Below are 14,611 nucleotides of genomic sequence, written 5' to 3'. Positions count from 1 at the left end.
AAGGAGTTATTTGTTGTTGTCACTTGAGAAACAATACTTTTTAAAGGATGGACTCTGTTCTCTGATTATATACAGTCAGTTAAAATGGAGTGGGACCCCCAGGTTTGCGTCTATGGGTTTGAGTCTGGGCCACTCCCTGAACAGTCCACTTTGAACCAGATCTTACTATAGATCCTCCCTCAGAGGGTGAGGACTGAACACCAGAATAAACATACAAGGAGGCCTGGACATTTGCCGTGTACACATGCTCACTACACAGTGGTCTGGTGGTGTTGATGTTGGTCATTATTATGTCAAGGAGAACTCACAGCCCTGCTTCTGGGGCACAATCATCCAAGTAACACTGAAATTACATTTCAGAACAGTTTGTCATCATTTAAGATACAGAACCCAAAAAATAAAGCAGCTCACTCCCTCCCCTGGTGGGGGGATGGGTTGTCAATGATGACGCTTCTTACTTTGCTCTTAACCCTGCTGCTGACTGGGACCCCAGACTATCCTGAAACCCAAATGCAGACTCAGCTCAGATGAGCCCTGAGCACGTCCTCAGGGGGAGATGACTAGAGCTTTGTTCTTCGGAAAACCCAGGGTCAAAAAATTCCACGGACCCTGCAGATGAGATGTCAGGAGACACGGGTGCTCCGTGGGAACTGGGGGCACTAGGGGGATCATCTTCCTCTATCTACTGGTTGACCACCACCCACCCTGAGAGCCTGTTTGAGGAGGTTCACGTGGTAACAGGCCAGTGGCCCCCAGTGTCATGCAGTTTTCAAAGGGCACCTGAGCCTTAGAAGAGACTTGGAGAGCAGAAACTCCAGGTGGGAAGGAGGGGGTCCAGATCTCAGGGGGACCGACCTAGACCTCCCAGGTGCCTCTCCGTTTTGAGATTCTGAGAAGGTCCGGGCTATCTCTCCAGTTTCCAAACCCGAGTGAGGGCCACGCCGTCAGGGATGCCAGCCTGACGTGTCCGTGTCTGTGTCCAACGACAGGGCCCCGAGAGAGGAGCCCTAGCCCAGGGCCGCTCTTTGAGGGCCCGGCTCCTGCCGCCCTCCCCCGGCGCCCTCAGTCCTCAGGCGCGGTCACGGTGGGGGCGGGGGGCGGGGGGCGGGCGGCGGCGAGGGTTTCGGTGCGCTGGGGCCGGGACTGAAGGCGCAGGTTCGGGAGCGCGGGGGCGACTGGGCCCAGCTGGAGGGGGCGGGGGTGAGCGGATGATGCAACTGCCCCTCGGCACCTCCCGCGCCTCCGGATTGGCCGGCTCCAGGGCGGCCGCGCCGCGGATTGGCTGGGGCGGGGGGCCCCCGGCGCTGGGTGCCGCGTGGCGGGCGCGCAGCTGCGGACAGGGGGCGACCCGCGCCGAGTAACTGGGTAATTGGGAGCCAAGCTGGGGGTCGGGGTTCGGCTCGGGCGGGCGGTGGTGCCGCCGGGCAGAGGGAAATGCGCTCTCGCCTCCGGCGTCGGGGGGGCTCGGACCTGGGGGAGCGTGGGCGTGGCGAGGGGACTCGGGCGTGGGGTTGTCCCCCTTACCCCATGCCTCTTCCAGACCCTTTCCGGAGGCTGGCTCGCCCCTCCCTGCCCCCTGTCTGGGACCCTCGGGAGCAGGTCGGGACGCCGCGGTGGGCGGGGGCACCGGAGCGGGGGAGAGTTAGACCCGCTGGGATGGGGGTCACCGGTCGGCGGTGGAGTGGCCAGGCCTGGCACTGCCCGCCTAACTTCTTGTTCCGGATTCTGCCCCATCTTACCGCAGCTGCTCCTGCGGAGACGGTGCCAGCTGTGAGGGCAGTGGGCGCAGGCCTCCAGACACCATGAGCGTGGGCTTCATTGGGGCTGGCCAGCTGGCCTTTGCCCTGGCCAAGGGCTTCACAGCAGCAGGTAGGCTCTGCGGCCAGGAAGGGGCCAGGCCAGGAAGGGGCCAAGCGTGAGAGGGTGGGCCAGTTGCCCTTCCCCAGGCTGGGAGGTGAGGGTGGAGTCTGCATTAACGTGCCTCATTTGAGCGCTGTGGGAAACGGTAGCCTTGGAAGGTTTGGGGTAGGGCAGGGGTTGCTGTCTTACCCTGGTTGGTGCGATTTCTGTTCTTCCTGAGGATGTGGTGGAGGGACGCCAAGACTGGCCTTGAAGGAGGAACTCTGTCTCTCACAGGTGTCCTGGCTGCCCACAAGATAATGGCCAGCTCCCCAGACATGGACCTGGCCACTGTTTCTGCCCTCAGGGTAGGTGCAGGGTGGAGGGTGACCAGTCAGTGTTTCTAGAGGCCAGTGTGTGACAGCCTTGACCCTGGAAGGCCAGGAGTAGGGGCCCCAGAGGGAGGCACCATGCCACAGTCCCCCACGCCAATGAGAAGAGGGTCTTTGGGCTGGAGTATCTAAAAGACCCTGCCTCCTGGCCTGCAGATGGGTCCCCTCCCTAAGCTCTTGGGAATTTGGTGACTGGCACATGTACAGCTGGTGGTCAGGAATGGGGTTCCCCAAGTGGAGCCACCGCAGGGGATCACAGTATGGGGGCTAGGAGAGACCACCTGGGGGCTGAATACAGTTTCAGTTTGCCATAGCTGAGTGAGGGCTCCATGTCCAAGGGTGGGGACAGGCTACCAGCTTGAGACCACTATCCACACCACCACTCGCACTTGACGAGGTGGTCAGGGGTTTGGGGGCTGCAGCCCTAGGTGGGGTGGGCCGGGACTGTGGTTCGAATGCAGTTTCCCTTGTCCGCCCACAAAAAAAATACCTTCCAGAGTAGGATGCTTCCTCCACTTTTGGGTGGGAAAGGTAGTTAGAGGGTGTCAGAGCCTCGTGCCTTGAGCCCCCAGCCCTGCCATGCCCACATTCCCATCATCCTCTGTGCTGTTCTACACGAGGGGCTCTCGGCCTGCGGGGATACTAAGGGGGCCAGCCAGCCACAAAACGGCAGGCTGAGCTCGCCTTGGCGCTCCCTGCAGAAGATGGGGGTGAACCTGACGCCCCACAACAAGGAGACCGTGCAGCACAGTGACGTGCTCTTCCTGGCGGTGAAACCACACATTATCCCCTTCATCCTGGATGAGATTGCTGCCGACATTGAGGATCGGCACATCGTGGTATCCTGTGCAGCTGGCGTTACCATCAGCTCCATCGAGAAGGTGGGCACTGCGGGTCGGGGTCCGGCGGGGTCTGGAGATGGGGTGGAAGTGTGCACTGCAGAGGGCTCAGGAGCCCTGGCGTGCTCCACACCTGGTTCTCCCATCTGTGGAATGGGTGTGTTTGCATAGCTCACAGAACTCAGGAAGCGTTCAGTTGGGTGAGCATGTTCACACCCGCACCCAGCACAGCATGCTGGGCAAGGGGCTGGGATGGACACACAGCAGTTTCTCCCCCAGAAACTAACAGCGTTCCAGCCGGCCCCCAAAGTCATCCGCTGCATGACCAACACACCAGTCGTGGTGCGGGAAGGAGCCACTGTGTACGCCACGGGCACCCACGCCCAGGTGGAGGATGGCAGGCTCCTGGAGCAGCTCATGGGCAGTGTGGGCTTCTGCACGGAGGTGGAGGAGGACCTGATTGATGCTGTTACGGGACTCAGCGGCAGCGGCCCAGCTTATGTGAGGATTGAGGAGGGGCGGGGGCAGTAGGCAGTCCCCAGGACCTCAGGGCATGTCTGCTCATCTTCCACCCTCCTCCTTGCTCTGGGTCCCTGCGGGCAGAGCTGCTGGACTAACCACTGCCTAGAGGAAATGGAGAAAAGGCCTGGGACAGCAGCTTAGGTGCTTTCTCTCTGCAGGCATTCACAGCCCTGGATGCACTGGCTGATGGGGGCGTGAAGATGGGGCTTCCAAGGCGCCTGGCAGTCCGCCTCGGGGCCCAGGCTTTGCTGGTTAGTGTTCTTCCTGACCCTCTGGTGGGGGCCACTCCTTACCAGAACCAAGACTGGTGCTCTGGGGTGGATGGGTGGAGAGTCAGTGGGTGCTGCATTGGTTGGGGCTGGGAGCAGTACCCTCACAACCTTCAGCCCTTCTCTCTGGCTTCAGGGGGCCGCCAAGATGCTACTGGACTCCGAACAGCACCCAGGCCAGCTCAAGGACAACGTCTGCTCTCCCGGCGGGGCCACCATCCACGCCTTGCACGTGCTGGAGAGCGGGGGCTTTCGCTCCCTGCTTATCAATGCCGTGGAGGCCTCTTGCATCCGCACACGGTGGGCCCCCGCTGCTGCCCGCCCACTCAGTCATTCACTCACCAGATGTTTATCAAGCTCTGGCCTAGCAGCGGGTAGGGTGCGGGGAGCCCTGAGGTTCCCTGGGGTGGCAATGTGCAGCATCCCTCACCACTCTCCATCATCCTGTGAAGAGGGGCTGCCCTCTGGGCCCACGCTGGGCTCCGCACGTGATTTCATCACTTGTGGCCTTCAGACTGGGGTGGTCATCCAAGCCAGGGAGGCAGACCAGGGGGAACCTCTGTGGGGCTGATGATAACACCTTCCTCTTGGCCTTGCCGGGGAGACTGAGAGAGTTAGAAGCACAGGATGCGCTGGCACAGCGACAGCACATGAGAGCTGAAAGAAATCCAAAGAGCAGGGGACGGACAGGCCTCCAGGATGGACAGGGCTCTTTCTCACCACACTGCCTGCCCTCCAGTCCAAGCCCACAGGCTTCTCTGCCACTGCCTGACAGTGAGGCTAGAACGCAGTGCTGTTCTCCTGGCACCAACCTGCAGGGGAGACAGATAAAGCATGTGTCCTGTGCTCAGGGCTATGAGGGCTCAGTGTCTGGGGGGCTGCTGGTAGATTTGGTGACCCTGAGCTGGCTTGAATGAGGTGAGAGGCAGCTGAACGGCAGTCTAGGGGAGGGGTAGCTGGTAGCAGGAACTGCAGGGGCAAAGGCCCTGAGGTGGGAGTCACAGCACAGCAGCACCCTAGGCTGGCAGGTGCTGGGAGCCGTGGGCTTCTTCCCACTTCCCACTTGGACCCCTGGGCTCGGAAGGAGGCGGAGCCCTGGACACAGCCCTCCTCGCTGTCTCCCCAGAGAGCTGCAGTCCATGGCCGACCGGGAGAAGGTCTCACCAGCTGCCATCAAGAAGACCATCCTGGACAAGGTGAAGCTGGACTCCCCTTCTGGCACCTCACTGGCCCCTTCTGGCCACTCCAAGCTGCTGCCCCGCAGCATGGCCCCGGCAGGCAAGAAGGACTGAGGTGTCCAACCTGCCCGCAGGCCACTCTCTGCCTTTTCCTCCTGGGCTCGGAGCTCCGTGCTGGGAGTGTCTAGCCCCAGGCCTCACAGGATGTCCTCACATTGGCCCACTGCCCGTGGCTCTGGTCCACTTGGGTCAGTGGAGTTGTAGCCAGGGAGGGGGCACATCACTTCCCAGTGGGAACCTCCATGGTCCCCAAGTGTGTCCTGGTCCAGAACAAGGAAGGATTCTCTGACTTCAGCCTCCCCCTTCCTCTGCCCCCAAACCAGGTCAGGACCACCTTCCTCCAGAGCTCAGGAGGCTTGGGGGGCTTCAGCACCCAGTGTCAGCTGGCTTGGGCTTGAGTACAAAGGTCAAGGTCCCCCCCACCCCCTGGCCCCAACCATGAAGGCCCAGCCAAGGAGAGAGCCTGATCCCACTCGTGCCCTTTCTCCACTCTCCACTCCTTCCTCAGTGTGGGAAGGGCCAGAGGGTCCCTGGAATCCAGCAGAAGGGCCCATGGTTCTTGGCCAGCGTGACATTTGAGAAAAGGGCTCCTCAGATGGTTGAACTCCCGAGGCCCCAATACACTCAGGCCATCATCTCCCATTCCTGGCCCGACCAACAGACGCTGCCATTTCTGTCTCTGACTTTCTAGGTTAAATAAATTGGTTTCCAGCCCCAGTGTCCTGACTTCTAATTTTGTCACCACCTGTGGAGGGAGGCCCAGACCTGTGCCAGAGGGTTGTTGCTGTCCGATGTAACATTGAAGGCTGAGCCAGCAGCCCACAGGCCCAGAGCCCTGCATTCCAAGGTAGCCAGTCTGGCTGGTGGGGCTGAGTCTCCAATGAGCAGAGGGGGAGGGGGCTTCTGGGGCCTCAGACACTAGAGGCATGACTGGAAGCTGGCACTGTAGGCTGGGCTTGGCAGGCCCTGCTGTGGGAGGGGCATCAGCCTCAGCACCCTCTGTGCCTCCTGGTTTGGTGGGGGCAGATGTCTCCCCACCTCACCCAGGTGAGGCCAAGGGCAGGTGAGGAAGAAGCTTCCTAGGAAGGTGTATTAGGGTTCTTCAGAGAAACAACCAGTAGGAGATGGCTTATATACATAAAACAGGGAATATAGAAACAAAGAGATTTTTTATAAGGAGTTGGCTCACACAATTAATGGAGGCTAGCAGGCAGGCTGGAGACCTGGAGAGAGCCAATATTTCGATTCAAAGGCCATCAGGCAGGGAGAGCTGATGTTGCAGGTGATGTCTGAAGGCAGACTGATGGAGAATTCTGTCTTACTCTGCAGAGGGTTGGTCTTTTGTTCTATTCAGGCCTTCAACTGCTTGAGTGATGCCCACCCATGTGTGGAGGGCAATCTGCTTTATCGGTTAAAATGTTAATTTGGTCTAATGTTGAAGTCTACTGATTTACATGTTAATTTCATGCAAAAACACCCTCACAGAAACAGAATAATATCTGGTCACCCCATGGCTCAGTCAGGTTGATGTAAAATTAACCATCACAGGAGGCCCACAAGATCAAAGGAGCTGCTGAGGGTCAGAACCCTTTATGGGGCCAGGAGGGCTCACATTTGTTTGATCAACAGTTACTGAACATAGAAACAGTAAGACACACACACACACCCGGGTGAGTATATCAGAGGAGCGGGGCTGGGTGTCTGTAGGGTGTTGGCAGGGGGCACCCAGGTGAAGCGATGGGTCCCAGGAGGGGCAGGGGAGGAGACCAGGAGAGCCCCTGGGCAGAGGTTTTCCAGGAACTACATTGCAAGGTCTCAACTCCAGTTCATTTCTTTCCCCTGGGCCCACTTAGAACCAAGGCCTGATGCAAGTGGGGTAGGTGGAGGGAGCACTCTGCGGACAAGGACCTGGCCTTCCAAATCTACAGGAGACGAAAAACAGAGCAAGTGAGGGGCAAGACCACATACCCTTGTCCCTGCCAGGGTGGCCTCCAGAGTCCAGGTCACACCCCATGTACGGACTGCCCAAGGCCCTCACGGGGCCTAGAGTCCCTACAGGGCCCTCCTAAGGCATAAGCCCCTGGCACAGGCCACCATGCTGGTGGGTAGAAGCTGCATGAGGTGGGCTGTGGGCCTCCCCTGGCAAAGTACTTGGCAGTGCAGGGAGACCCTGGCACCCTCCCTCTGGGGAAAAGATGTCCCAGAAGAGATTGTCCCAAAGGCCACACATCTGCCCAGGACCAAAGCTTCCCCCTGACTGTTCCCTTAAGTCAAGGTCAGTCTCACTGTTTGAGTGCCTGCTGTGTGTGGCAGGTGTTGACCAATAAGACAAGGGGGGCATGCTGCTCCCACATGTGCCCTGGGTCTGGGGTCTGGAGGAAGCCAGCAGGTGGCTCTAAAGTGAAGAATCACACGTCACAGCCTGGGAGGAGGCACAGGAGTCCAGACGAGCTTTGCGGCGGGCTTTGCGCCACCCCGTGAAAAACACACTGGGTTTCAGCAGGCAGGAATGTGAGCCTTGGTCCCAACCACCAAAGGCCAGATGTGGGGAAGTGGGGCAGAGCCACATGGGCCTGAGAAGGGGTGTGATGCGGGGAGAAAGCTATGAGGTGTCTCTGGTGTTCTGCAGGGACTGACACCTGGGGAAACCCCTGCAAGTGTGAGCACAGACCTGAGCAGAGCAGGCCAGAAGGAGCCGGCAGCTGGTGGTGAGGATGCTAGAGGTCCAAAAGGACCTCTTTCTTGGCCTCAGGGGCAGGTCTTTGTGATTTAGTACATTAAAAGTTGAGGGCTTTAGAAGTCTTGCCCTGGGCATATTAAGGCCCTATAGTCTGCGAGACTCGGGCTTCACCCAGTGCAGCGGGACATGCCCTGCACTTAAAGAGCATAGGATGATAAGACAACCACATGCAACCCTGCAAAGCAGAAGGTGACAAGGTGCTGTGGGGTTCAGAGGGAAGCTACTGGAGTCTGGCAGGGAGAGCTGCTGACGCCTTGATGTCCCCTGGCTCTGGGGGCCTCCTGGGTTGGCCTCCATCATTCATTCAGTGGCACTGAATCCCTTTGAGGACCCAGCAGCCTGTCCCTCACTCATCCCTCTTTCAGCTCACCTGATTTCTACTGACCTGCCTGGCAGGGTAGGTCACCCTTCCTGGCTTTACACTTGAGAAGGTAAGTCAAAGTAGAAATTGGATCCCTTCAATGTCCCTTCTTCCTTTTGTCACCTCTTTCTCTGGGAATTTTGAACAGCAGTGAGAACTCCTTACAGAAAGTGCAGGAGCAGACATGGACCAGCGACCTGAGTTCCAGGCAGATGCTGATGAAACAGGGAAGGAAAGGTGCAATTCCTACGTCAACTATTAATTCAACAGATGTTTACCCCACACCCACCCTGAGCCGGACTCGTTCCAGGAACCGCCTGAGTCCTTGTCACTCATGTGAGCTCTCGGGATGTTGCGTGAAGACAGACCACACTACACAGAGGATCTTGGAGGCGGCCTTGAGCAGACCTAAGTTTTGAATCCTGGACAAGCCCTTCACCTCCGGGAGCATATGGGTCTCCTATGTGCCAGGCCACTGTTCCTGGCAGGGATGAGACCCGCTCCAGTTTCGGAGGCAGTGCATGCAGTCTGACAGGCGGCATCAGAAACACCATGAGAATCTTCTCCATAATGCGTGGGGACGTCGGGTCCGCACCTGCACCCTGGACACGTGGCCTTTGAAACGTCTACACAGAAAGCTCAGGAGAGCATTTGGGCAGGATCACCAGGCCCCGCCTCGAAGGGGGCGGGGCCGGTCGGGAGCGCGCGCCCGGGCCAGTCCCGCGAGACCTCACCCACCGGGCGCGGCTTGCGTTGCCCGGGCGACGGCGCCCGGGCGCGCAGGCGCAGTGCGGGCGTGCCCCGCCCCCGCCGCCGCCGCTGCCGCGCCTTCCCCTTTAAGCCCCAGCCGGTCGCGTCGCCGCTTCATGAATGGAGCCCACGTGACCAAACATCATGTGACGTCTGTGGAGCGGCGGCGGCGGCGGCGGCGGCGGAGGAGGAGGATCCGGAGCCCCAAGCCTGGTCCGGCCCGGCCTTCCCAGCGCGCTCGGCCCGGCCCGCGCAGGCGGCGAGCCCCCACTCTGGGCCCGGAGCCCCCGCGCGGCCAGCCCCGCGCGGCCTCGGAGCGCCCGCCCCGCCCCGCCCCGGCCTCGGCCCGCCGGGCCCGCAGTGTGGTGGGTGAGTGAGGCGGTGGCCGGGCCGGGGCCGGGGCCGGGGCCGGGGGCCGGGGCCGAGAGGGGGGCGGGTGGGTGCTCCGGTCCGGGGGCGGGTGCTCGCGGGGCCGCTGCTCCTTCCGGCGGCCTGTGGTGGCGTGGTCCGGGTGCTCCGGGCTTTGGGTCTGCCCTGTGCCCTGCTGGCGGCCCATGCCTCGATTTCCCCACCGGTCCGGAGCGGCTCCTGGTCCCTCCGCCTGGGGTGCTGGGGTGGGCGCGCGGGCCCGCAGAGGCGGGGCGGGGCGTGCGCTGGTCTTGCTCGGTGAAGCCGGGGAGTCCTGGAGGGAGGGACGGCCGGGGTGGCGGGAGGAAAGGGTGGGGTCGAGCGGGGCGCCCAGGGCTCCGTGGAAGAGCTCGGCGGCCCCAGCCTGAGCTGCTGATTCATCAGGTGTCTGTGTCAACGCCTCCCAGGCGCGGGGTCCTCGGCTGGCTAGGGGAAGGAAGCGGCACGTGGGGGGGCGGGCTGGGAAGACCCTGCCCGCTCCGGCTTCGCTCCGTCACACGCTTGCCAGAGCCCAGAAGGAGACTTGCTGAGTCATCAGCATGAGGTCACTCGATGCTCGTCCTGATGCCTGGGGGGATTAGAGCTAGGGGCCTGAGAGGCCGGGAAACGGGGGTGAGAGGGAAACCGTGGGGAGTGAGAAGGGGCCAGGCCCCGGGCTGGGGCGCCTGCTTAAGTTTGGGCTGATATGGGAGTTTAGGGTAAGGTGGGTGAGGAGTAAATGGAGAGGTCACGGTGCAGGTTATCCCGGGGTAGAGGGTGAAGTCTCTGGCCTGTCCATCCCCTCCCAGGCAGGCTCTTCTCAGGCTGCTGGTCCCTGACCCGCCTCTGGGACAGCTCCCCAAACTGGGAAATAGTTCTGAGTGAGAAGAGGGGAGGAGCTTAGGGGGGCCGTGCTTGCGGGCTGGGAAGTAGGCTTTCCCTATGACTGGTCTGGTTGGCCAGGCTGGGAAGTCTCCCGGTGGGAAGAGGCTGAGGCAGTGGGAGAAGGAGGGGTGCCTGTACTAGAGTCCTGGGTGACAGTGGACAGCGCAGAGGGCGAGTAGGCGCAGCTCTACCAGGAAATTGCAAATGAGAGGAGGCAGCAGGACTTAGACTCTGATCAGGGGAGCGAGGTGTCTGGTGAGCAGGCTGTGGCTCTCTTCGCAACCTGGCCTTGGGGTCCGGGTTGAGGCTGCGGGTGGTGGTAACTTTGAGGGTGCCCAGCAGGTGGACTGGTGTGGATAGCATGGGTTGAAGAATCCCAGTCACCCCAAAGTTGTTCCACTTGAGGTTGGGGCGCAATATTGTGCAGGTTAGCAAAGAACGTGGCCCTGATGGGTGTCAGGCCAGGTGGTAGGGAATCCTGGGGAGTGACAGCCTCAGGGTGGTGTGGCTTGAGCCACTTTTCCTGGGTGTGTGAATGGTTCCTGGTCTTCAGGGGTGGGGGAGTGTTTCGTCTAGACCAGAGCTGACCCTTCTTGCCCATGCGTTCATGGCTAGGTAAGGCTGACCTTGTAGTTTGTCCTCAGGCATTCCCTTCCCTCTCCCCCATTCCTGAGCTTATAGATGCTAGATGTTTTAACACTTCAGCTGATCTTTTGGCTGGAATTTTATGCCCCAGGAAAATGCAGATTCCTGGAGGGATGTTTCTTCAAATCTTCTTAGCTACTTATGCTTTGGTGGAAATTAAGTTTTAGACATTTTTCAGAGGGCTTCTGGAGGAGGTGGGTCTAAAGGGCAGGGTGGGAGTGTAGCGGGCTAGGTGGGGGTGCCAGAGTGACCAAGGCCACATCTGCCTTGGCTTGGGAGGTTTGGCCACTGGGGTTTGCAGGACAGGAGAAGGAGCAGGGGCGGGCTGGGCTCTTGTCTACTGTCCATGCCCTGGAGTTTGGGCCCAGGGGAAGGGGATGGAGTTCTTTCCCCTTTCCGGCTGGCTCTCACCTTGAGTGGGTGGCCCTGGGTACCTTGGTGGATCGGTGCCCTTGGAACCACCCATGCCTTCTCCACAAAATGTGCTCAGCCTCAGGGGGAGCAGAGGCGGGAGGAGGGCTGAGGGTTCTCCTTGATCCGGTCTCTGGGATCCCCTCCCTCTGGTTTCTAGAGGTGCCCTGAGCCATCAATCCCAGCCCATGCCCAAAAGCTGTCTCTGTCCCATCAGTGTGTGTCCCCAGGTAGTGGAGACAAGGCCAGGAAGCTGGAAGCATGGGCTTTGCTGAGACCCACCCCTCCCCCACCTGAGCACAAGCACACCTTTGATTAGGAGGCGATTGGCTTCACTTGTGATGTGCTGAGTTCAGGGCTTCTGTGGAGGGTGAAATCTGCTGAGGAGGCACTTTTCAGCTCCCAGCCACCACGCTCGGCACTTTTCTGTGTGATCTCTTCAGGAAGTCACCGTGTGCTCAGCATTCGTGGGGTGGAGGGAGGATGGCGAGTGGGAAAAGCTGGTGCCAGGGCTTTTCCTTTGGACTGACAGTGGCAGGACCAGTGCAGTGACACTGTACCTGGACCTGAGGTTGGGGGAGCTCCTCCAGCTCTGCCTTGAGGACTTGACTCCCGGGGTAGGCGTGGGGCCCTGAGGACCTTCTGGCCTCCAGCTCCTCTGCCCCATCCTCTGCTCTGGAAGAACAGTAGGGCCGGAGCCTCGGGGCATGGCTGTGGGGAGGCGTCTCTGGCCCCCTTGCCTGCAGCCTCGCATCCTGGTACAGGGCTGGGTGAGGAGGGGTTTCTACCCAGAGTGAGTGTTTGCCTCCACCTCCCCAGCCATACTTTAGTGACCTGATAGGGCTGAGAAGACCCTGCAGGCCCAAATTGCCTGAGTGCTTGTAGCTTCTCCAGGAGCGCACCACAGTGCTTGTTAGGCCTCCGTTTACCTCCCTGCATCTAACCTGGAAGGTCATGGAGGGAGTGGGGGGGGCAGAGGGGGTCCAGCTGAGCCAGGAATCCCAGGACTAGGTGGGTAAAAATGTCCTTGGCAGGGCTGTGGAAAAGATGACCAAGTGGGTGGGAGGGGGGCCTCTGGTTTTTGTTCCTTGCCCTGTGGGTGCGGACCCTGAGCAGGGAGCCAGAGAGTAGTCAGTGGCCAGAGAGGGCTGAGCAGGCCGCTGGGGGGTCGATTGTGGGCACTCTTGTGCAATACCCTGGATGGGGTGGGGCAGAGTACAAAAGGCTGCAACCCAAAGCCACAGGATGGTTACTCCATCAGCAGCAGAGGTGGACAGAGAGGGCGAAGGGGCCCAGGGCCCGGCTTCTCTGGCTGGAGTGTCTGCCACCAGTAGGTCTGGGGAACTCCCACCAGTGTTAAAGACAGAGTCAGAGCTGGTTGGACAGCTCCGTTTGCTGCTCTTCAAAGTGAGCAGTCTGGGAGAATTGGCACTCTCCTGCATCCTCCCCTCTGCCCGAGTCCCCAGTGGGGACGCCCAGTGAGCCTTCATGGGAGCAGGGCTTTGCCCCAGGCCAGCTTAGGGGAGGTAGAGCCCTAGAGTACACACTCACAGGGGCGCTGGCCCCGGGCCTCACCTGCTGTTGGCCAGGCTGGCCTTCGTTGCCCCAGCAGCTTGCTGCTGCCAGTCCCCTGGAGCTGTGTTGGCGGGCGGCCTTGGGGAGTGCCAGGCTGGTGAGAGAGCGGGAGCGATGTGCTGAGTCAGCATGACTCGCGGGAACAGCCGTGCTCTGGGGCGCACTGGGGTTATTTTTAAAGCTCCTGGCTTCCTTCTAGGCTGGCCCCTCCCTCATCCTTCTAATCTCTCCCCTGGCCCCTTTTCTTGCCTCTGCCTCCCTAATAGCCCTCCAGTTCCCCTTCCCCCATCAGACCCTCCTGGTCTCCCCCCTGGTTCCCTAGGGGCAGGGCAGACAGGGAGCAGCCCAGCTTGGGAGAGGCGAGGCTGAAGGGCGGTCCTTGAGGCCAGGTATCAGGGGAATGGGCAGGCAAGGGGTGAGGCTGGGGACTGGGTGCCTTCCCCTGAGCGGGCAGAGGGTGTAAGGGGGCTCAGGGCTCTGTGTGGACTGGGGAGGGGAAGGGTCTCCAGGGTCCTGACCTGCGCTCCCTGTCTCACAGAGTGCCTGCTTGCTGTGCCCTCGGGTTATGACGACCCCCAATAAAGGAAACAAGGCCTTGAAGGTGAGCAGATAGGGTGGGCAGTGTCTCAGGGCTGGGGTGGCACAGGGGCAGACTGCCCCCACTTGGCCTGTGACCTCGTGCGCTATGCCCTCCCCAGGTGAAGCGGGAGCCGGGAGAGAATGGCACCAGCCTGACAGATGAGGAGCTGGTGACCATGTCAGTGCGGGAGCTGAACCAGCACCTGCGGGGCCTGTCCAAGGAGGAGATCATCCAGCTGAAGCAGCGCCGGCGCACGCTCAAGAACCGCGGCTATGCCGCCAGCTGCCGCGTGAAGCGGGTGACCCAGAAGGAGGAGCTGGAGAAGCAGAAGGCAGAGCTGCAGCAGGAGGTGGAGAAGCTGGCCTCGGAGAACGCCAGCATGAAGCTGGAGCTCGATGCCCTGCGCTCCAAGTACGAGGCCCTGCAGAACTTCGCCAGGACCGTGGCCCGAAGCCCTGTGGCGCCAGCTCGGGGTCCCCTTGCTGCTGGCTTGGGGCCCCTCGTCCCCGGCAAGGTGGCCGCCACCAGCGTCATCACGATAGTAAAGTCCAAGACGGACGCCCGGTCGTAGGGACGCGCTTGCCCAGGCGGGTCTGCAAGGGGCCAGTAGGCGCATGGCAAATTCAGCAGCCCTGTCCCCCTCTCCCTCCCTCCTCTTCCTCCTCTTCTCTTCTTTTCCTCCTCTCCTACCTCCTCCCTTCCCTGCAAAGCACAACCTGCACCCCAGGGGCGCCGGGCTGAGCCCCTTTGATCTCGTCGTTGTCATCGTGTGTTTTGTACGTTGGGATTGGTCAGTTTGGTGGTGACGTGGGGTCGCCCCTGCCCCCTTTGTACCACGGGCAGGTGGGCTTGGAGTCCAGAGTCGGCCTGTGGGAGTGGACAGAGAGAAAGATTGACTGGGTGCTCTGGGGCACATGTGTCCCTGAGCAGGGAGGGCTGCAGGGCAGGAGAGAGTCTGTTCTCGCTGCAGAATGGCCCACAGGCTCTGACAGCCACCAGGCTAGCGGTGGGGGGGGGGGGGGGGGGCAATTCACTCTCAGCTCGACCTGCAGGCATAGACGGGCACTGCTCTGCAGAGTAGGCTGTTCCTGAGGGCCCTGGACAGGGGGGCCACCAGTCTGGCGCTGGGGGGATGGGGTGTCGTGTGGCTGTGGGCCGGGGGCCTTGGCACTCACACC

General features: G+C 60.9%; 2 protein-coding genes across 9 annotated transcripts; both read left to right on the top strand.

The window, feature by feature from the left end:
* Positions 1-1,292: 1,292 nt before the first annotated feature.
* Positions 1,293-5,816, top strand: PYCR1 (pyrroline-5-carboxylate reductase 1). 3 transcript variants are annotated; one of them, XM_059907254.1, is made up of 8 exons: positions 1,293-1,365; positions 1,745-1,869; positions 2,137-2,207; positions 2,933-3,112; positions 3,350-3,571; positions 3,751-3,843; positions 3,998-4,161; positions 4,988-5,816. In XM_059907254.1, the coding sequence occupies exons 2-8, from the start codon at positions 1,803-1,805 to the stop codon at positions 5,151-5,153; spliced, it is 963 nt and encodes a 320-aa protein (XP_059763237.1). In that variant the 5' UTR covers positions 1,293-1,365; positions 1,745-1,802; the 3' UTR covers positions 5,154-5,816. The 3 variants fall into 3 exon arrangements, with proteins under 3 accessions (XP_059763237.1, XP_059763239.1, XP_059763238.1); XM_059907256.1 differs by lacking the exon at positions 1,293-1,365 and adding an exon at positions 1,493-1,599; XM_059907255.1 differs by lacking the exon at positions 1,293-1,365 and having other exon boundaries at positions 1,792-1,869; positions 2,081-2,207.
* Positions 5,817-9,255: 3,439 nt separating this feature from the next.
* MAFG (MAF bZIP transcription factor G) lies at positions 9,256-14,436 on the top strand. Of its 6 annotated transcripts, none has more exons than XM_059907616.1 (3): positions 9,256-9,319; positions 13,392-13,454; positions 13,552-14,436. In XM_059907616.1, the coding sequence occupies exons 2-3, from the start codon at positions 13,419-13,421 to the stop codon at positions 14,002-14,004; spliced, it is 489 nt and encodes a 162-aa protein (XP_059763599.1). In that variant the 5' UTR covers positions 9,256-9,319; positions 13,392-13,418; the 3' UTR covers positions 14,005-14,436. The 6 variants fall into 6 exon arrangements, with proteins under 6 accessions (XP_059763599.1, XP_059763598.1, XP_059763601.1 ...); XM_059907615.1 differs by having other exon boundaries at positions 9,297-9,315; XM_059907618.1 differs by lacking the exon at positions 9,256-9,319 and adding an exon at positions 10,046-10,477.
* Positions 14,437-14,611: the final 175 nt, after the last annotated feature.

Source organism: Balaenoptera ricei, chromosome 20 (assembly GCF_028023285.1).
Source record: "Balaenoptera ricei isolate mBalRic1 chromosome 20, mBalRic1.hap2, whole genome shotgun sequence".
NCBI classification, from domain to species: domain Eukaryota; kingdom Metazoa; phylum Chordata; class Mammalia; order Artiodactyla; family Balaenopteridae; genus Balaenoptera; species Balaenoptera ricei.
The sequence above is the reverse complement of the archived record's forward strand: the minus strand, read 5'-3'. Positions and strand labels throughout refer to the sequence as shown.